General features: G+C 45.7%; 1 protein-coding gene across 1 annotated transcript; it reads right to left on the reverse strand.

Moving 5' to 3' along the window:
- Positions 1 to 13,277: 13,277 nt before the first annotated feature.
- On the reverse strand, positions 13,278 to 19,589 carry RBP5 (retinol binding protein 5). The gene is made up of 4 exons (XM_081945296.1): positions 19,191 to 19,589; positions 17,876 to 18,054; positions 15,737 to 15,838; positions 13,278 to 13,479 (listed from the first exon to the last, which is right to left on the reverse strand). Exons 1-4 carry the CDS (start codon positions 19,261 to 19,263, stop codon positions 13,426 to 13,428), a joined length of 408 nt encoding a protein of 135 aa, XP_081801422.1. The 5' UTR covers positions 19,264 to 19,589; the 3' UTR covers positions 13,278 to 13,425.
- Between the last annotated feature and the right edge of the window lie 1,712 nt (positions 19,590 to 21,301).

Raw genomic sequence — 21,301 nt, forward strand, 5'->3', positions numbered from 1 at the left:
AAGCTCTTTTTGCCGGCTACAAGAGAAGCAGCCAAAATGGCTGCAGAAGGTTGGGACAGACCCCTGAAACAGAAGCAGAATAGGAGAGACAGTGTGTCAAAATGGTGAGAAAAATCCTTATTATTAGAGAAGAGAAAACCCAAAAGATTCAGAGCTAAAATAAAATTGAAGACAGAAGCAAGCAAGCAGTGAATTAACCCTGGTTTAAAACTATTGTGTTATCTTTTTCACTTTAATTTTGTTTGTTTTCTATGGATGGACAATTTACAAATGCCTCTTACTTTTAAACTGGGTTGGTCTTTTTTCCCCTTCTTCCTCTATACTTTTTTCATTTTTTTGTATTTGTGGATTAAAAGTTTCTTTCCTTGCAAGGCTTGGCCGGATCATAGTCTTTAAATAATTTTTTTCTTCTGTTCTGGAGTTTGGAGCTTAGAAAGAGAGGCAAAAACAGAGGGAAAGGATGTAACACCACCATCTAGAGGCTAGAGGCTTGGCAACATCTGTTCTGTCCCATGATTCTAATGAATATGCAGACACAGGCTTGGCTGTCTGCCATGACTAATGATGGAGATGAAGCCACCCCTTGGCTAGGAGCCTAGAACGCTATCTTCAAGAAACCACAGCAAACAATCCTCAACCAGCAGGAATACAAAAAGCCGCAAGTAGCAACCTCAGTGTCAGGGCAAAAGAATTCCAGCTGATACGTCAAGGCAACTTGAACACGAACGAACAGAGAAATAAACATGATCAGCCTGCAGAGCAGCAACAAGAACAACCTTTGCGCCATGGAAAGATGAAATTACACAGAACCTTTCTGTAGAGAAACACCAGCTGTTCTCGGCCACCATGCCTACTCCTATGGACCGCACCTGTTCAAACCAACAGGAGGCCACTGGTCCTGATCCACCCAAAGCTGTGGAGCACACCTCACCGTCTCCCCCAGCATACAACCCTGGGGCAGATTGGCAACCTTACCAGAGGAAGGTGAACTTAGCATCTAGAGAGGTAGAGAAGTTCTCTGACAAGCCGAGAATATCGGGTATGGAGGGAGATCTTCCAATGTGCTATCCATGCCGAGAAGATAGAGCCTGAGGACAAGATTGTATATATAAAGGCTTGGCTAGGCCCAATGTCTAAGCAAATAGTTACAGGAATCTACCACACTTATCTGAAGGATCCAGTCAAAGCCTATGAACAAGCATGGAAGATACTCGATCAACTGTTTGGCTCATCCACACTCATGGGGTCCTCACTCTTGAAACAGGTTGTTGAGTATCCCAATATTAGTCCAAGTGATCCCGAGGAGTTATGGGAGTTTTCTACCCTTCTCTCGGAACTGCTGCTCAAGAAGACCCCAAAACCAAGGGATTGACATGCCTTGATGAGTACAGCATACAGAACATTATCATCGGAAAACTATCAAGATGGTTCAATGATCGATGGACCGATCTGCATGATGCATACAGGAAGAACAATCAATTCAATGATCCTCCCTTTACTACCCTCGAAGAATTTGTTGCTGATCAGGTAGAGCAATGCACCGACCCTTGAAACCTAGGTCATTGGGATGACTACTCCACAATCACCAAAAGGGCTGCCCATAATGCTGCTGCAATCAAGAGCCCAATGCAGAGCACAAGGGAAAAAACCTTTGTGTCTGTACACAAAACACAAATCTCCAACTCCGCCAGTAACAATTCAGATGTGCGACCATCAAGGACAGTTCTAATTAAGCCCACCACAACAGGAACAAGGAGGGGAATCTCAATCTGGATCACAAGACTCAATACTCGACAGTCTCATCAATGTCCAAAGTGAAGAAACGCACATCATGACATCAACGTGCACCGGGTCCCAGCGCACGGTGGGGAGGGAAGTCAATGGATTCTGCATAGAAGCATTAGATGGGAGTGCACAGTTCCCACCTCCACCATTACTAGAAGGGGACAACCACCAGATGATTGCAGTCAGATTGCGACACCAGAGTTAGCAAGCACCAAACCTCACTCGAAGCACATGGCTAATCACTTTCCTGCTCTAGTTCCCAAAGCCAAAATCCTGATCTTGTCAGGAGCAGACACCCCTGACGCCTTCACCCCACGAGAAGTGGTGAAGGGCACAACGGGCTCCCCATTCGCCATCAAAACAGAACCCAGAAGTGGTATCTTCAGGGTGGTTTGTGTCGATCAGCCGCAGGTCCCTACCCATGCAAATGTCTTCGCAACCTCCACTCTCAGTAATGGGACAACATCCCACTAGAGACCATGTCAAGAACACTTCACGACTTCCTCAATCAAACCAGTTTTAGGAGCAACAGTGTTCCAGACCAGCAAAGAAGACAATGACTTGGTCTTGTCAATAGAGGACAAAGAATTTCTGAGGCTCATGGACAAGGAGCTTCAACAGGAGATTACCAAGAATTGGATGACTCCACTACCCTTCCGCATACCCAGGCAACAGCTTTCAAATAACCATGAGCAACCTCTCTCTTGCCCCTTCAAGCTGAGACAAATCATAAACAGGAAGCCGGAAATGAAAACTCATTTAGTGGAGTTCCTAGACAAGATGGTCCAGAACGGGCATGCAGAACTTGCTCCACTTCTGAGAAATGATGAGGAATGCTGGTACCTGTCATCCTTTGGAGTGTACCACCCACGAAAGCCAAGTCAGATTCGAGTAGTCTTCGGTGCCAGCGTGCAATTCTAAGGCCTCTCTCTGACCAAGGTCCTTCTCACAGGACCTGACCTCACCAACAGTCTGATCAGCATGCTCATTCACTCCAGAAAGGAAGCCATAGCCATCATGGCCGACATCCAGCAGATGTTCTACTTAGTCCTTGTCAGAGAAGACCATCGAAACTACCTATATTTCATGTGGTCTAGTGGCAAACATCACAACCAACAGAAGCAAGAATGGGAAATGTGGTGTGCCTCTCTGAGTTGTTCCAAAGTGTTCCTGTGCAGCGCATGTACATTCCCATCTTGCCTGTCACCACAACGAAGGCAATAGCAGCTGTAGGATACATCAGGGTCTACGGTGGGGAGAACAACGTTCACATCAGTTTCATCATGGAAAAGGTGAAACTAGCACCACAATTACCCCTCAACCAGTCCTGAGAACCAGCTCACTTCAAACGCTTCTCCAGATAGAGACCTCTTGTGTTGGGCTTAGCAGTGATCGTCCTTACCACCCTCATGGCTGAGGTGGCAGCTATCATCAACGCTCAACCTTTGGTTCCAGAGTTTTTGGGTCCTGAAAACCCAACTGTCCTTACCCCAGCCACCTTGCTGACCCTGAAGACAGGTGACTGGCCAGCACCAGCAGGGAACTTCGTTCCCAAAGACAAGTATTGGAACTCATGGCCTAAGGGACTTATGTCCATTGGAACTCACGGCCTATGGGACTCGTGCACCAAATCCTACCCAGTGATGATGAACTAGTTCGCCAGGTGAAAGTTCAAGTTGTGAAGCCGCTGGAGTCAGGTCACGACCAGCAGACTTCTACCAAGAAGCTCTACACCAGACCAATCACCGACCTGGTACTGCTGCTACAGAAGACTGAACTAGAAGATTGAACCTCAAGCTTTGCATGCTTTGTGTTTACATCATTGTTTGCACTGTTTTCTGCTATGCTTTTGTGTAACTCAGTTAATTAGTTAGCTAGGTTTGCATGTCGATGTTATGCTTCTGTTATCTTAGTTAGTTAGATAATCAAGTTTGCATTGTTTTGTACCATGCCTTTGTTTGCCTTTAGTTAAAAGTTAGTTGATAGTGGAATTTATAATTCCAGGTGGGGAGTGTGCTGCCCCAGCAGTATATCGCTAGTGTAGGAATTAAGAACTGTCTCCTTTAAGAAACTACCTCATGGGAAATGTAGGCAGAGACTGCCTTATGGGAAATGTAGTTCCATGACATGTGATCACATCTCTGCATACGATTGGCCTCTGGGGCATTTTACCCAGATGCAAAGTTTATAGCCGGTCAGTTTGGAATGCCTTTGTGAGCCAGAATGGGAGTGTGTATCTCCGCTCAGCATGGGGAATAAAACCACCGTCATTTGTCAGGGCACGCGAGGTTCACCTTCGGAACTCTTAAAACAATCCTCCGAGCAAACCGGAAGTGACTTCCGGTTTGCTCGGAGGGTCATTTTAAGTGCTCCGTAGGCGTCAGGGAAGCTTCCAGACGGTCCCTGAAGCCTCCAGAGGGACTCCGGGGAGGGGCGGTGGAGGCTCTTTTCGCCCTCCCCAGGCTCCTATAAAGCCTCTGGAGCCTGGGGAAGGCAAAAAAAGCATGTAAAAATGGGGGGGGGGGTCGCGCGTTGTGAGCACATGCCCACTGGGGTGGTGGTGTCGCGTGTTGCATTATGGGTGTGGCACGCCCGCACACAACCCCCCTGCGCTTCCCCCATTTGTGGCACGTGAGCCAAAAAAGGTTCGCCATCGCTGGTCTAGAGAATCCTGAAAACTTAATGGTGGCTTGATGGTCATTTGTGTTGTGTTCTACCAGGCCCGGCCAGCAGATGCCGTTAGGTGAAACGCCTCTGATTGGCCCAGGCATGCCTGCCGGCCGGCGAAACAAAAGCCAGCCACCCATTGGTTCCCCATCTGACAGCTACCCATATAAATAGCTGTCAGACGAGTTCAGTGTTGCTTGTTTCTGTCAGTCGTTCCATTTTAAATAAAGGGTTTCGTTGAATTTCGCCTTCTCAGTTATTGCCGCCTCAGGCTTTAAAACTGGCGATGAGGACGGGCAAAATGGACCCTCACCAAGTGCCTCCCATGGCTGCTGCTACTATATTTTCTCCTTTCCGCCCTGAGGCTGAGGCATGGGATGCGTTCCTCGAACGCTTTGAATGTTTTCTGAACGCCCATGAGCTCACCAGCCTTTCGCTTGACAGGAAACTGGGCATTTTTTTTTGAATTACTGTGGCCCTGAGATGTTTGCCACTCCTAGGGCACTGTCTTCGCCTACTCCGGTCCACATGATGCCATGGGATCAACTTATTGCCAAGCTCAAGAACCACTATGAACCCACTCTTTCCCGGTTCGCGTGGCAACAATTTTTCCACCGTTGTGTCCAGTCTGCAGGCCAGCCTATCAGTCACTATGTGGCTTCCTTCAGGGCGGCGGCCATTAACTGTGAATTTGCTGATCTCGATAAGGCACTGCTCAAGCAGTTTATCTACGGCCTCAGAGATCTCAAGCTCCACCGGCGCATCCTCTCACACTCTGAGCTCACCCTCAAAATTGCAGTGGACGAAGCCCATGCCTCTGAGATGGCTGACCAGTCCATACCTGACCTCCGCCGCTTCCCTCATCCGACGCCGCAGATGCCTCCTTCTCCTTCTGTCCACCATCAGTAAGATTCTGACACTTACAAGTCAGAATTGGACCTTGCCATTGACTGCTTGCAAGCCCTTTCCCACAAAGACGGCCGTGCTTGCCTCAGCTGCGGGGGTCGCCACCTCCGCTCCTCCTGCCGTTTCTGCTCCGTGGTCTGCTGAAAATGTGGCAAGAAGGGCCACTTGGCCTCCGTCTGCCGCTCGACTCCTGCCGACCATTGCTCTCCGCAGCCGCCGGCCTTTCTTCCCCACACCTCTACCAACCCGGCCGCCCGCCGCCAGAACTGCCTCTCTGTTGGTGACCCCGAGGATACCTGCCCCGAATGGATCATCGATTCGGCCTGTCTACTGGGGGAGGTCGGGGTAAGCTGCATCTCCGCATCTTCCTGGAAGGCAAACCCTGCTCTATGGAAGTAGACACGGGATCCGCCAGATCCATCATGTCCTGGGATGCTTTGCACTCCCTCTTGCCCCACTTACGATGGCACCACCTATCTCCCGGCAACTGCCGCCTCCGTGATTATCAGGGGAACCCCATACCTTTACTTGGCTGCAGCCACTTTCTTATCCGCTATGGCTCTTTCCAATCCCGCTTACCTCTCCTTGTTGTCCAAACCCCCTTAGCTTCCTTGCTGGGCCTGGATTGGTTTCGGGCTCTCAGCCTCTCTATCTCTGGCATACATTCTACCTCTCTCTTTTCTCCACCCGATGACAACCTTTCCTCCCTCCTCTCTGAATTTGATGACGTTTTCGACCCTTCCCTGGGCTGCTACACTGGAACGCCCATTTCCCTAAATCTTGATCCTACTGTGGCCCCCATCCGCCTTAAAGCGAGATGCCTGCCTCTCGCGTTGAAATCTAAGGTTGACTCTGAGCTGGACAAGCTCATCGCCCAAGGGGTTTTAGAACGTGTCGACTTCTCCCCATGGGAAACCCCTATCATGGTTCCTTTAAAGTCCGACGGATCTATTAGGATCTGCGTGGACTTTAAATCAACTGTCAATAAGGACTTGCAGTCCCACCCTTACCCTGTGCCCGTGGTGCAACATGTGCTGCACTCCTTGGGCCAGGGCAAGGTCTTCGCTAAGCTGGACATCACGCAGGCGTGCCAGCAGCTGCCTGTTGACGATGCCACTGTGACTGCGCAAACCATTGTTACACACCGCGGCGCCTTTAAATGCCGCCGCTTACAATTCGGCATCAGTGTTGCCCCTGGAATTTTCCAATGTCTCATGGAGCGTTTGCTCCATGGCATTCCTGGGGTCACCCCTTATTTTGACGATGTCCTGATCGCTGCCACTGACCAATCAGGACTCGCCAAAATGCTGTGAGCCGTCTTGCTGTGCTTCCGCGCCGCGGACTTGCATTTAAAAAAATCAAAATACCAGTTGGGTGTTCCTGCCGTGACATTCCTGGGCTATTTAATTGACCAGCACGGCATTCACCCGTCCCCTTCTAAAGTGAACGCTATCCTCTCTGCGCCCGCTCCCACTAATAAAGTGGAACTACAGGCCTTCTTAGGCCTCCTCAACATTTACTCCTCCTTCATTCCCCATAAGGCCACTCTTGCTGAACCCCTCCACAGGCTGCTGGACAGCTCCATGCCTTGGACTTGGACAAGCCGCGAGGCGCATGCGCTCGCAGCTGTCAAGCATTCCTTAACTGCCCCCCCCATCCTGGCTCAATACGACGACCGTTTTCCTTTAGTCCTTGCCTGTGACGCCTCCCCCTTTGGCGTCGGGGCGGTCCTTAGCCACTCCTACCCTGACGGTTCTGAGTCCCCTATTGCGTTTTACTCTCACACCTTATCCAAAGCTGAGCACAATTACAGCCAGCTGGATAAGGAGGCTCTAGCCACCGTTGCGGGAGTAAAACGCTTCCATCACTACTTGTACGGCCGTCCCTTCTCTCTGGTGACTGTCCACAAGCCCCTCCTTGGCATCTTAGCCGGGGACCGCTCTACCCCCGCTATTCTTTCCCCTAGGATGTCCCGCTGGGCTGAGTTCCTCGCTTCCTACACCTACTCCCTGATCCATAAGCCTGGTAGCCATATGGGCCACGCGGATGCCTTGAGCCGCTGCCCTCTGCCCCTTGACGTCTCTGATCCTGCACCTCCCCATGTCTGCTTCTGACACTGCACACGCATCCCTCTCCGACCCAGTCCTCGCCTACGTCATTAATGCTGTCCGCAGGGGCTGGCCTTCCTCTTCCCGGGAGCAACAATTTCTACCCTACTTCCGATGCCACACGGAACTGTCAGTCCTTCAGGACTGCCTTCTCTGGGGCAACCGTGTCCTCATCCCTGCCTCCCTTCGCCATGCTGTTCTAACTCGCCTCCATAACGGGCACCCAGGCATTGTCCGAATGAAAAGCCTGGGCCGTGGCTACATCTGGTGGCCCTCCATGAACGCTGATATCGCTGCCTGGGTGCGACTGGTGCCTCCCGTCATGCCTTCCAGGGACTGAGAATGCCCCATGGCCCCATGGAGATGCCTCCATATTGACTTCCTGGGCCCTATGGCCGGTCGCTCCTTCTTCATAGTGGTCGATGCATGGTCCAAATGGGTGGAGCTATTTCCCATGACAAGCACGACCTCGGGGGCCACCATTCAGGTGCTTGACTCCTTGTTCACGATCCATGGTCTCCCTGACATGCTTGTCTCGGACAATGGCCCCCAGTTCACCTCTGAAGAGTTCCAATGCTACCTGCCTGACTTGGGCATTCGCCATGCCCCAGTCGCTCCCTTCCACTCCCTGCAGTACTGCATTCTAACCACTGCGCCACCTCAGCTAAAGGTTGCAAATGTGGGGATTGATCTCAAAGTTACTTTTTCATCACCATAGTAACTGCAAATTGTTGCTGTACAAGGCAGTCACTAAATGGGGACTACCTGAACAATTAACCCATGTGACAAGCATCCTTCATAGCCCCTGTGCCTTTTCCCTTTATTGTTCTCAACCTTTAGCAAACCAAATGCTTGTGCATTTAGCTCCGGGAGCAAATCTGGAGCTGTGCTTTCAACAAATCATAACGTATCCCAGGTGAATAAGTAGTAGAGAATATCAGCAGATCAGCCTTTTAGCTCCTTCCTTGTAATCATGCCTCTCATTCTAGTTTATGGCTCCTCCATTTCCAATGCTCCATGAATTTATAATCAGCTCAAGAAGAGAAACAATAAGCCAGAAGCAAAGATATCTAAAGCATCCCCACTCCCATTCAACTCACACAGCCCACAAATTTATGTTCATTTATTATATGTCTACTGGTCTGCAAAGTATTCAGTAAGGTAGTCTTTGACATGGATGAGTACAATAGACTCCTTTTGCTGAGCAGGCACAAATGGTATTGGAAATGAGCTTTGTTGGTGTAGTGTATTATCTATGAATCTTGTAAGTGACATGAGGATTTCTTGCTAACGTAGCACTGTTCCTGGGCTCATCTGTATGCCTGGCTGGGAGAAACCTGAGCTGGAGATAGCAGAGGGGAAGTAGGACATGTCAGCTGATGTGTTCAATTTCAAAACGGCCACAGATTTGGAAGGACCCTTGCTCACAGTAGCCAAAATGAGAGACGGTGAACATGAACTCATTTTCGAAGATGTAAAGGATGCACAACATCTAAGATTTAACCAAGGGATATTATTCTTTTGTAGACAGAGATGTCCAAATCCTTATAGGATTCACTGTCTTATAAGTTTGGTCCAAGGTTGCAGTAATGTAATAATTTAAAGCAGAGGTATAGCCTGAGATGCTTAGGCACTCCCAAGGGCTACAAATTTGTGGCATTGAATGTCTTAAAGAAAACTGTGATTAAATATAGGACTAGCCCCTGTGCAACTATGATGAACCTCATTTAGAGTTGAATAGAATTATTTTTAAAATAGTTTTTGTCTTGGCCCCACTTTGTTTCTTTGTTCTCACAATCTTTTTTAAAGGTATGCCACTCAGTACAAAGTGTATTCCTCAGCCTGACAAAGTTGCCGTCTTAGAGTTGTACAGCATCAAATGTAGTTTCTACTTTGTGGAAAATGTTCTGTTTTATATTTTGAATATCGTAAGCAATTCTGAGTTAAGACAAAACAAAAATGCAAGTTCACCTCAGGTGCTTATAAAAATAGGATATTGCGACCTTATTTTATGGTGCAACAAAACATCTTTAAAAGCAGTGTTTCAATTTAGGGTAACCAATCTTTCATACATGATTAATAGATGTTTATTTTTAACCGTATGATGTTTGGGACTGACCTCTTTTTCTGATCATTAGAATTATTTTTCAGCTTCTGCTTCTGAAATATTTATTTATTAATAAAATTTATATGACTGCCCATCTCACAGTGTCATAGAAAGTGACTAGGCTACACCCAATAATCTAATATTATCATAGAATATAGAATAATATGGTGGAAGGAACCTTGGAGGTCATTTAGCCCAGCCCATCGCTGAGCGAGGATACCCTATACCAGGGGTGTCAAATTGGTGGCCCATGGGCCGGATGCATCATGCGCAAGGCACGCCCACCCCAGCTCCGCCAATGGGAAAAATATCACGAAATGTCACATGATGGCAACGTAACGCAGTGAGTTTGACACCCATGCCCTATACCATTCAGACAAATGGCTGTCCGGTGTCTTCTTGAAAACCTCCAGAGATGGAGACCCACAACTTCCATAGGCAAGCTGTTTTTGTCAGACAGATCTCCAGAATGTGGTTCGCAGCTTGCTTTCCCTCGGTTGCCACAGAAAAAAGATGGGGGGGGGGTGTTTGACATTTGAGGTGGGGAAGTGAGCTGGTTTGAAGTGTTCCCATGAGAATTGGAAGGAGGGTTGCTACCCATCAATGGAGTGGAGTTGTTTGGACGTTTCAAAGGCCAACCATCCTTTGCCTCCAGAGGCATCCAGCATCTGCTGAAAAGATTTCCCGTAACATCCTATTGGATGCTGATTGGTCTTTATGGGCTAGAGGAGGTATTTGGGGTGACTTTGATTTTGCTGCTATCAGTTCATTCCTAATTAAAGTACATTTTTTCTAAATCTATGGAGTTGAGGGTTTTCTTTCTTAAGATTTGAACGGAGACAGACCTGACAGTTTTACTGATTAATTGTTCTCACTGTCAAGAAATTTCTCCTTAGTTCTAGGCTGAATCCCTTTTTAATGATCTTCCACCCATTATTTCTTTTCCTGCCCTCAGGTGCTTTGGCAAATAGGTTGACCCCTACTCAGTGGTGGGTTTCAAATTTTTTAGAACCTCTTCTGTAGGTGTGGCCTGCTTTGTGGGAGTGGCTTGCCGGCCATGTGACTGGGTGGGAGAGGCTTGCCGGCCATGGGACAGGGTGGGAGAGACTTGCCATGTGACCGGGTGGGAGTGGCTTGCCAGCCATGTGACTTGGTGGGCGTGGCCAACCTGTAAAATGTGGTGAAACTCACTTAACAACGCTCTTGCTTAGCAACCAAAATGTTGACTCAGAAGCTCTGGCATTTGAAGCACACAAGTCTTAAAGCTGTCAAGTAACAAGACCCTTGCACCCCTAACCCTTTAGAAAAAAACCCCAGGGGTATTCAAACTTGACAGCTTTAAGACTTGTGGACTTCAACTCCCAGAATTCCTCCTCTCGCTCTTCATCTTGATGATGTACGGACAGGCGGTGGGAAGGAGCTGGAATCGGTTCTAAACAGCACTGTAGATTTGTGGAACCTCTTCTATAGAAGAAGTTAGAACTGGCAGGAACTCACCCCTGCCCCTACTCCTTTTGGAATAGTCCATCAGGTCTTGGAAGACTGCTATCATATCACACATGATCCTTCTCTTCATCAGACTAGATGTTCCCTCAATTGTTCTCCTTATGGTATAGCTTCCAGGCTCTTATCATCTTTGTTGCTTTCTTTCTAGGATCTCAAAATCTTTTTTCCATTGTGGTGATTCCAAGCGTGATTTTGCCAATGCAGTATAAAGCGGTACTATCACTTCACATGATCTTGATATTATCCCTCCGTTGATGCAACCTAGTATTGCATTAGCAGTTTGGCAGCTGGAGCATACTGCTGCCTCATAATTAAGTGGTGGTCTTTTAGGACACCTAGACCCTCTCACAGTTGTTATTGTTGAGACAGATACCACCTATTCTGTCACTGTGCATTTGGTTTTTCCTGCCTATGTGTAGGACCTTGTTTTTCCCAGCACTTAATTGCATTGAGTAAGGCCCGCCTGTCAAAATCCTTCTGAATCTTGGGCCTATCATCTAAAATATTGGCAATTTCCTCCAGTTTTGTGTCCTCAGCAAATTTGATGAGTTCCCCTTCTATTCCCCCATATAAACCATTTATGAAGATGTTGAAGAGTACTGGGCCTGAGACAGAACTTTGAGGCAACCCACTGCATGCTTCCCTCCATGTAGATGTAATTCCAATGAGGACGGGCCACCGAATGCACTGAGTATGGTTGTGTTATTAATTGATGATTTGTTAATTGTTGTTAATAAGGTTGGTTATCAGGCATGATAGCACTTCACAAACACCAGAGTTCAAAGGCTAACTTTAAAAAAAAAGAAACAATGAAGATGAATGCCTTTTGTTCCTCCATAGAGTTTCTGAATTATTCATATTTACCAGCATGGAATTCTTCTTTGTGGTTTATATGAGTTGAGGGTAAAGGGGAGTATATAATGTTGGACGGTGTGTGTGTGTGTGTGTGCTTGATGTATGTGTGGCAGGAGATTTGGTAAATGTAGATGCATTTGTACAAGTAGATTCAACAGTTACAGAAAAAAGGAGGCAGAATTGCCAAATTGCCTGGAATAAAGTCAGGGATGTCTGCAGAATGCGGTTTAAAAAATCGTAATGGCCACAATAGTGCAATCCAACCTCAACCTGTTTTTATGTGCCATCTGTACAATGCTTATAAAAACAAAGGAAGGCTTTGATCATCACAACCACCATGTTGAATTTTTGGAAACTTCTCCTGATTTGTTTGAAGAAACCTTTATTTCAAAGAACTCAAGTGAGGCCGGCCAAGCAGGACCAATGGAGTCAAGGCAATGATTGGAATGTACAGAATCATTTGAATGACGATCAATCAATACTGAAACCAGAAGCCAGGAATACACTTCTGGAAAACCACAGAACTGTCCTTCGGCAAGCAGCAAATCCAATATGCCAACTGCTAAACTTCAGCTTCCCTTCAGCCATGTGCAAAGTTTCTGTTCCCAGCCAAAGCAAACCTTTAAGAAGCTTCCAGAGTAGCATTGTGTGCTATTCATCTCTGATTTATCGAGCATCAGTGTTTATTTCCTTTCTAAACTGAAAGGATTTCATGGCTCCGTCCGTTATTTAACAATCTCCTCTTACCAAAGTTCTCAGGCAGAGAATTTGATGAGATAAATCACTTCCTTCTCCTCCTTAGGATGACAGAACTCTTATTCTGAAAGGATTTCTCTTTCTTAAAGTTCCAGTTTCCTTTTTTCCCAATGCTTGCTCAATTTCTCCAATCCAAAAACAAAGTCCTTTCCTTTCTGCAACCTATTCACAAGCCCACTTCACCTATAGAAGATTTTGGTTGCCAGCATATGCTTCTTGCTAAAAAAAAATTTCCAAATTGCAAAGAAATTATCACTTACCTAGCTACATTTATGTGAGATGCTGTCTTTCCCCAGCACTAGGTCTGGCTCGGTAACAATATATTTGCAAGGATAATTTTTTTGTACTGTCAGGAGAACCCATATTCTTAAGATGATCAAACTGTAACTACATTGCCAGATGTTTGGGTTTGGATAAATAATCAGCTACACGAGGCCGCACACTCCAAATTATAATGACGTAGTCAAAATACAGTCTGCCACTTCAGAGAGAAATAGTTAAGCATAGAAGTTTTAATCTGAAAAGCAGGAAGATGATTGGAAGCATATTGCTTATATGTCTCAGTCACTAATAAAAAAATGCACACATTTGGTCATTAAAAATGCACACATTTTTAATCCAAAAATGAAAGATTAGGAAAAGATATGAAGAGTTTGCTTGATTCTGCATCTGGTTTGGTCCCCCTTACCAGGTCCATCTGGAAGTTGGCACATCACACCAGGTAGATGTTTGAGGTCACTTCACTTTCTGGAATACCTGGACACAAACCTCATTCTCTGCTGTCATGCGCTAGAAGGAAAACGGTCAGTCAAGAATCAGGAAGTCCAGTTATGCTTGAATCCCTAGAGGAAATTGTCATCTGCCAGCCAGCAAACAGGTTCAGTTTGGTTTTTACTTGTACCTCGCACAAAAACAATAGAAATACAACAGAAATCCCAGTGTGAACATCTCTACTTTGCACCTCCCAAGCCTACAGACAACCTTCTTCATTAATTCACAGTTTTCCAGATATACAATTCTCTATGCATGTATTAAAGGGAAGTGCTGAAAAAAAAGCAGCTACATTTCAGCAGAAAAAAAAAGTTTACAAAAACTGTTTGTTTTGCTCAAAATAGATAACATTCAGAAAAATGGACACATTCACAAAAAAGATGTTGAAGCATAAGGCTGTTGTGTCGGATGCTGGGGAAAGAAGGGATGATACACGGCAAACTTCAAAGGCCTACAAAAAGATTTGTGTGCATACTTTTAGTAACCGGCTGCTTTCAAATCTACAAAAGTAATCTAATTATCCTAAAATGAGGTAGCAGGGGCATGGGGGAAGAGTCAACCAAATGCCATTTTGGTTGTACTATGTGTCTTGTGCCGAGTTTCCACCCTGTTTGGGGGACCTTCTTGCTTGTGAAAGCAGCTACTTGGTCAAATCTTACAGGTTGTTGATTCAACTAGATAAGGCAAACCTGTCGCCCCTCCACCACCATCCACAGGAGAGACAATCCACTAGGTCCTAGGAAGTTGAGCAGCTCAACATTCATTGAAGAAAAGAAAAATTTTGTAAGCGTATTCATGCCCATTAATTTTAATTCCAAAGGAAAACTTCCAAAGTGGATTCGTACCACCACAATCTTAAGTTCTTCACTGCTTCTTTCAGAACGTTGATCCAAGGATTTGTGCTATAGTACAGAAACAGCTTGTTTCAATCGGGAATGCCACCGGGGGGAGGATTCTGGAGCAAGCCCCTATCTACCAGAGCTGGCATATTCCACAAATTTGTTTTCCTCTGTAGATAAGGGGCAAAACCATGAAGTTCAGAGTCTAAAATTACTTAACTCCACCTCTTAGTTTGAAGCATTAGAGGAGTGTTTCTCAGTCTTAGCAACTGTAAGGCATGAAGACTTCAACTCCCAGAATTCCCCAGTGGCTGCCTAGGGAAACACCTACCGATTTCATGCTGAAAAGTGCAAATGAATTTTCACCTAGCTGTTCCCTGGTGAAAGTCTGCAATTGGTTGTGCTTGGATTTATTTAATCTTTTCTAACTTTCTAGCTTTTAGGCAGTGCCAGTGAACTGAAGAACAGTGTAGAATTGTAGTTAGGGTATTCTGTCCATATGATTTGGGGTGAGACTGAAGAGAATGCCTAATTTAGTACTCTTATTATTAGTCTAATATTCCATTATTAAAGATGTGGCTTCATAATTAAGTTATTATTGTATGTAATGTGGCTTCATTATTGTAAAGTACACTGTAGTTAGCATGATTATTTAAAAATGCAAAAACATTACTTAAGTGTTTTTTTAAGTAAAGAATGCTTAAGATTGTTATTGGATGGGGAGATTTGGGGAGAGGGATGTTTATCTTATACTACTAAGAATCTGTTTTCTCACACTGTCACACCCCTGGCTTTCAAGGCATTTTATATTTGCTAGAAATTTGTGGCACACTTTTCAGTAAGACCGGACTATCTCTCAGAATATACTGCAGCCCACTTTTTCTCTATACAATCATCACAGTTCAGGGTGGTTGTTTTTTTTTTAACAAGTTTTCGGAGTATTTATTCAGTCCAGATGTCAGCATTCCCTACATACTTAACACAGCATCCTGTGCTAGAGGGGAAGGCCATGAACTGCATAGAGAGGACACAGCTCAGAAAGACTCATAAAGCCCATCTCTGCTAAACTGCCACTGGAACCGCTTACCTGAGGGGCGGCTGTAAAAAAAAAAACACATGTTGTTTAGTGGCACCAAAGGCTAAAATTCTGAGCGTCAGGCGCAGGGATTCTCTGCTTTGATTTCCTCTCCTTCCCTGGTGCCCCAGGAGCTATAGTCAAATTTCAAAGAAGAGTGTGGACAATGGGTGGCTCCCTTGCTCGGAGGACTGAACTTTTGAACTCTTGGGAAGGATGTTTTTGTCAAGAGCCCATTGCCTCCCTGAGGAAGCACACAGAAGTTGGCCGACTTCTTGGTTTTTCTGAGCTGGGGAAGAGGACCCATTCTGTGCTTTTGCAAAAGGGGGTGGAAGTAGGGAAATTGCTTACTCCTCCTTACCAGATGCAGTTGATCCCCTTCTAGCCAATGCCTCCAGCCCCGGTTCTGTTTCTCTCCCTTCTGTTCACACACCAGCTGATCTCCATCCCAGTAAACAGTTGTCTGAAAGCAGCGGGAGGGAGCAAGGGGAGTGGGGGGGAAGAGAAAGGGGCAATGACATCACTTGAAATAGGAAAGGGCCTTCTGCTGGAAACAAGGCAGAACATGCCATAAAATAAAAGCAGCTCAGGGTAATGCAGGCCCTGTTCAAGCAGCCATCCAGGACACCAGGAGAAAGTCTTACCTTAACGGCATTGTCGATTTTGTTGCAGACAGAAATGGGAAGTGAAGATATGCCTAAAAGTCTTAAATGTGCAAATCCCCTTGGGAACTATTCTGCCTAAACCTCAATAGATGCAGACCTCAAATAAGCTGCTTTTTTTTACTTCATGACTAAAGTTTCTGTATGACAGAATTTAAGCTTCCAAACATGTGTGTTCCTAACTGTTCTGATTTTTTTCCTCCTCAGGGAGTGCCAATTTCCCCAGAACTGAGCCACCCTGGTAAGAAAAAAATAGGTCTTTCCGTAATGCTAAAGGAAGCCATTGTTCCAGATAGCTGCAGGGGAAAGAAGCCCTAATCCTATCTTCCATCTTCATCCCTAAGCTTTATTTTGAAATAAGGACTCTAGACCAATCCAAGACAAGGGATTTCTTCCCAATTCTTTAAACAAGAAAAACAAAACAAAATAAAAGTGACGCCCCTCTCTAAATCCATGCTACAATAAAAATATTTTGTTTAGGTACAGCTACAAAACATGATGTCTTCTCATAATGCACTCCAGACATAATGCACTCCAGAAGTGAGAAATCATAACTTTTGACATTCAGAGCCAGCACAGCAATACAATTAAATTGTAGACCCTTTGGGCTATGGCCTCCTAGCATGGGGAAGGCTGATCTATGGAAAGAGAAATATGTGCGGAATGTGGGTTACAGGTGATGTGCAACCTATCCCATTAACACTGAGACTTTTTCTGTCCTCTGACTTGAAAACACCCAAAGCTGGGTATGAAGTTTAGCTCTTAACCAGAAAATACTCACAATTCTCACTGCTAACTTTTCCAAGGTTCAAAGTCACATACTGTTTATGGGTTAATTATTTTTTAAATCCAAATTTTATTTCTTAGTTCAGCCATTCATTTTCTCTGAACTCTGTCAGCAATCTGAAGAAATACTGGCTAACTTCCAGTGTTGTTGAAAAGTGCCATAATTCCAGGCACTTTAAAAGCCTAAAATGTATGTAGAGGTTATTCATTGTCCTTTCCCCTGCATTGTAACTTCCTTTCAAGAAAGTTTTCTTAAGGCAGTGAGTAACCGTATGCTTAGCCCAATCTAAGTAAATTGGCTGAGAATGATGGGAACTATAATCCTATGTGTTTTAAAAAAGACCAGGTTGGCTTAACTGATGAATAGGGTAGTTTATCCATCTTTCACTTATGAAAATGGATGAAATGATTCATTCACAAAATAAATTAAAGTATTCATTAAACTGTAGTGGTATGCCTGGCTCTACCTACAAAACTACTCAGCATTAGTCTGAATTCAATCCAGAGTTATCAAGATTTTAATAAATTTCCTGTTAGTTTGTTTGTTGCTTCCTTGGTATTGCAGAAAGAAAGAGACATCATTAAGTGTCTGTTCCAACATGAATTTTACCACCAATCACAAGTTTTGCCAGCTAAAAAGGAGCTTATTTTGCATAATGGATAAGCTCTAGCTTGCATTAAAAACTTGTCCAAATTATTTCGTCATGTGAGCAGTTTATCATGAGAGATTTATAGGTCTTGGGAGCAGGAAATTCTGCAGGGAGTACAGAGACTGCTCATAAGAATAGTTTTAAAAGTCCTGGTGTAAACAGACGACTTATAAAATTGGGTTAGTTCTATAAATGAGATTGAATTAATGTGTAAATTAACTCCCTATTGCTTGCTTGGAAATTGGCAGAAAACCAGCCTCTGAAGAATTTTGTAGATCCAGTTCAACTCTGGATCAAGAATCTGAATGTAAATAATGTGTTTCTTCTACCCAGAAGCTCTTTCTTGTGGAAAGGCACTGACCCAATTTCTCTCTGCAGTTCACCAAAGCCTTTGTCTCTTACCTGGCACTTACGTCCATCTACTGCCCCCAGATCCTCTTCAAACTCAACCCCAAGGTCAAAGTCCATGACATAGTTTCGCAGAGAAGTTAAGGTGCGAATAATCATATGGTCACCGGTGTGGATGATCTCCTTGTCTGGCTTCAGGAGACAAACCAGCTTCCTCAGGGCCACATTGATATCTAACCAGGAGATTACAAGGACCAATGTTAAATAAATGTTGAAGAACAGTCTCTGTGTACCCCAAAGGCAATGGGAATAAGTAGCAAGTAACAATGCATGAAACCATGTCCTTGCTATCCATTTTCTCTGTATAGATTACCTCAGTTCTTCCTCATTTTGGCCAAGTAATAAAGGAAGATGAAAACAAGAATCTCTTTAACTAACACCTCCCCACCACCACACAATCCAATGCAGCAAACATCTGAATCAAAGACAAACCATTCTTTTAACTCAATTGTTTAATAGCCAAGTCTTTTCTCACCAAGCTGCCCTAAAAAAACAGAGCAATGACTAAACCCCTGAGCTACAAATCAGGAAATCCCCATTTAAATCTCACTTCTGCCAGGAATTAATTTGAGGCCACAAAGCAGATTTCTCTCCCCCATTTCTAACACAGCAGTAAGGTTGCATTTGAAAGTGCTGTGGTCCTCTAGAATCACAACGAGCTTGGGGTTCATAAGATAAATTGATATTGATTATAAATTGTTGGTGGAGGGCAAGAGTTCCATGAGTCAGGCATTGCCTCTGGTGATGAGGTAAACTCATCCCAGTAGTTTACTTGAGAAGGTGGAAGTGGTTTGCCAAGGCATCTCAGCTTCCCTTTGTTCTGTTTTAAGATCAGCTCTGCTCCCCCCCTGGTGCTTTGCCATCTAACTTCTGGCCAGGAGCATCTCTGCTTTGCCCTTCTGAAATCGGGCAAGGGAATTAGATTGGTGGCCATAAAATAAAAGTCCCAGGAAGAGGAGATTATCGTAACCTTTTAGGTGTAAAAAAGAGAGATGCTGGAGTTTAACTCTGCCCAGATTACTGCCGTCCGAGGGTTGGCGGTTCCCCTAAATCAGGGCTCTCCAACTTTGGCAACTTTAAGCCTGGCGGACTTCAGCTTTGCTGGCTGGGGAATTCTGGGAGTTGAAGTCCGCCAGGCTTAAAGTTACCAAAGTTGGAGACCCCTGCCCTAAACCATGTGGAGCCGCGAGAAAGCACTCTGGGCGCCAACCAGTCCCGCCAGCATCGCCAACACGGCATTTTGGCGGCGGGGAGAGGGAGAAAAAACAAAACAGAGAGAAAGAGTGGGGGGGGGGGAAGGTTCGCTTACCCAAGGCACGGAGATAACTCTCCATATTGTCCTGCGAGACGAAGCGGTAGTAGCCGCTGAGATTGGGAGACATCGCAGCGCAAGAGGACGACGAAGGCACGGGAAGAAAATGGGAAGGCAGCTGGAGGAAGGCTCCCCGAAAGGAAGCGTGGAAAGAAGGAAGGAAAGACGGGGAGACGGCAGTTGAAAAGAGCCCGCAGCCGGAGCGTTGCTGGGTCCGCCGCCTCGACTTCGACTTCTTTCCCAGCCCTCCCTCGGCCTTTTATGTAGCGCCGCGGGAGTGCCGAGTCCCGCCGCCCTAAGAGTCACTCCGCTCCAGCCCACGCGGGCGGGGGAAGCCGCGCCAGGAGCCTTTTCTTCTCGCTTTTCTCCTTCTCCTTTTTCTCCTCATTATATCACACAAAACCACGAGGGGATGGGAGGACAACAGAAGAAACACGGCGACCTTTGCAAAGCTCCACTCTCAAGTTAATCAGGCTCCACTGCCTGGTTCCTAAGTGGATAGGAGACCACGTGTAAATCCCAAAGCTACGGGAGAGGGGTACGTTGGACTATATCCCAGTCAAGGCAATGGCAAAAGCTCTTTCCGTACTCTTCCCAAGAAAACTGGGTGGATGTTTCCTTGAAACTATCAGGAGCTGAGCTTGACTGGAAGACTATTCTAGTTACGATCAGCAGGCGGACATTTTAAACTATTTCAATAGTCCCCTATAGAGTTACCAGCAGTTACCACTGTTGCCTTCTGCACACTTCCTCTTTCCAAATAACTGCCTGCCTAAGGGCACCTATTCGTCGATGCTCTTGCTGTTGGGCAACCCTGACTGTGCAGTTAGTAATAGTTCATTGTGCTCTATATGATCCCAGCCAATTCAATAATCTCTTATTTGAGTCCACATGGGCCATCCGCACATTGTGAAGACGCAGCCGTAATGGCAGTTTAATGACAGGCACGAGGAGAAGCGGTTGCTCACTTGGGATACCCCTGTCCAGCCTTGGCCACTGCAAACATCAAAATGGCTTCCCAGTTTTCTAGGTGAGGCTGTCCCCAAAAACTCCGCAAACTTTTGTGGTTGCTTCAATCTAGGCGGACGGTGGGAGAAGTTGTTCCGAAGAGGGAAAAGCACCCCGCTCCTTCCCAGACAGGAGTATAAACCAGAACATTTCTTTGTCGTTTTGGGGAAGAATTCAGAAACTGGGTTCCATGACTGACTTTGCCTGTCTCAAGTTTACACATTGTGTTTTTAAATCGTTATAAGTTATCACATATATTTATATGGTAACCCTGAATACACTCTAGTAAGGACAGTCGGTGGTATCTCTGTGGAGGAGTGAAAAAGAAGCTGGTTCTACTCTGCGTATTGAATTTACAGTCAAGAGCAAATTATTCTGCTCATGGTCAAATCATAGCTATTTTAGGTTGCCCAAGGAAACCATCCCCCCCCTCCCCCAGTAAAATCAGCACCTTCTTCAGGGTGATTTACACATGCATATGCACATCCGTTGATGTATTTATGTGTGAATGAATCGCAGGGATGCAACTTACCGCAGACAATAGTTGTGTGAATTACTCACAGTCAAATTTCAATAACCCTTCCAGTCATCCCGGCTTGAAAGCGCCTGTGGGAAATTACTCTTTGCCTTTGAGTGACTGGCTCGTCTCCAAAGCCAACTGAAGTCTGGTCTGCGCACTGATACACACATCTGATTTATCAGTTGAAGGGAATATAGGCTGCAAATGGGAGTCTGTGCGAGAAGGGTCGTCACAGGCAGGGGGGTTTATTTCACGGGGGAGGGGAGCTGTTACCCTTTCATCTGCCAACACCCCATGGTAAGATGTCAGGCTGGGAATATTCACGCGTGAACCAACATTTGCTCCGTACTCCTCACCAGAGCAAGATAGCTGCGGACACCTAGAGGTCTTACTGCGAAGTTTCTCACGCCACTGCCATATCCTAAAGCAGAGGACCAGCCCAATCTAGAGTAGATCGCGCGGGGGGGGGGGAGCGGAGACCTTCCGTCCAGCGGCGTCCTTTGGATTTCAATTTGTGGTGCGCGAACTGGGCGTGCATTTCTTTTCCCTGACTCCTCGAGTTCCCTGCTAGCAAATCGGA

Source organism: Natrix helvetica, assembly GCF_964273705.1.
Source record: "Natrix helvetica genome assembly, chromosome: 2".
NCBI lineage: Eukaryota > Metazoa > Chordata > Lepidosauria > Squamata > Natricidae > Natrix > Natrix helvetica.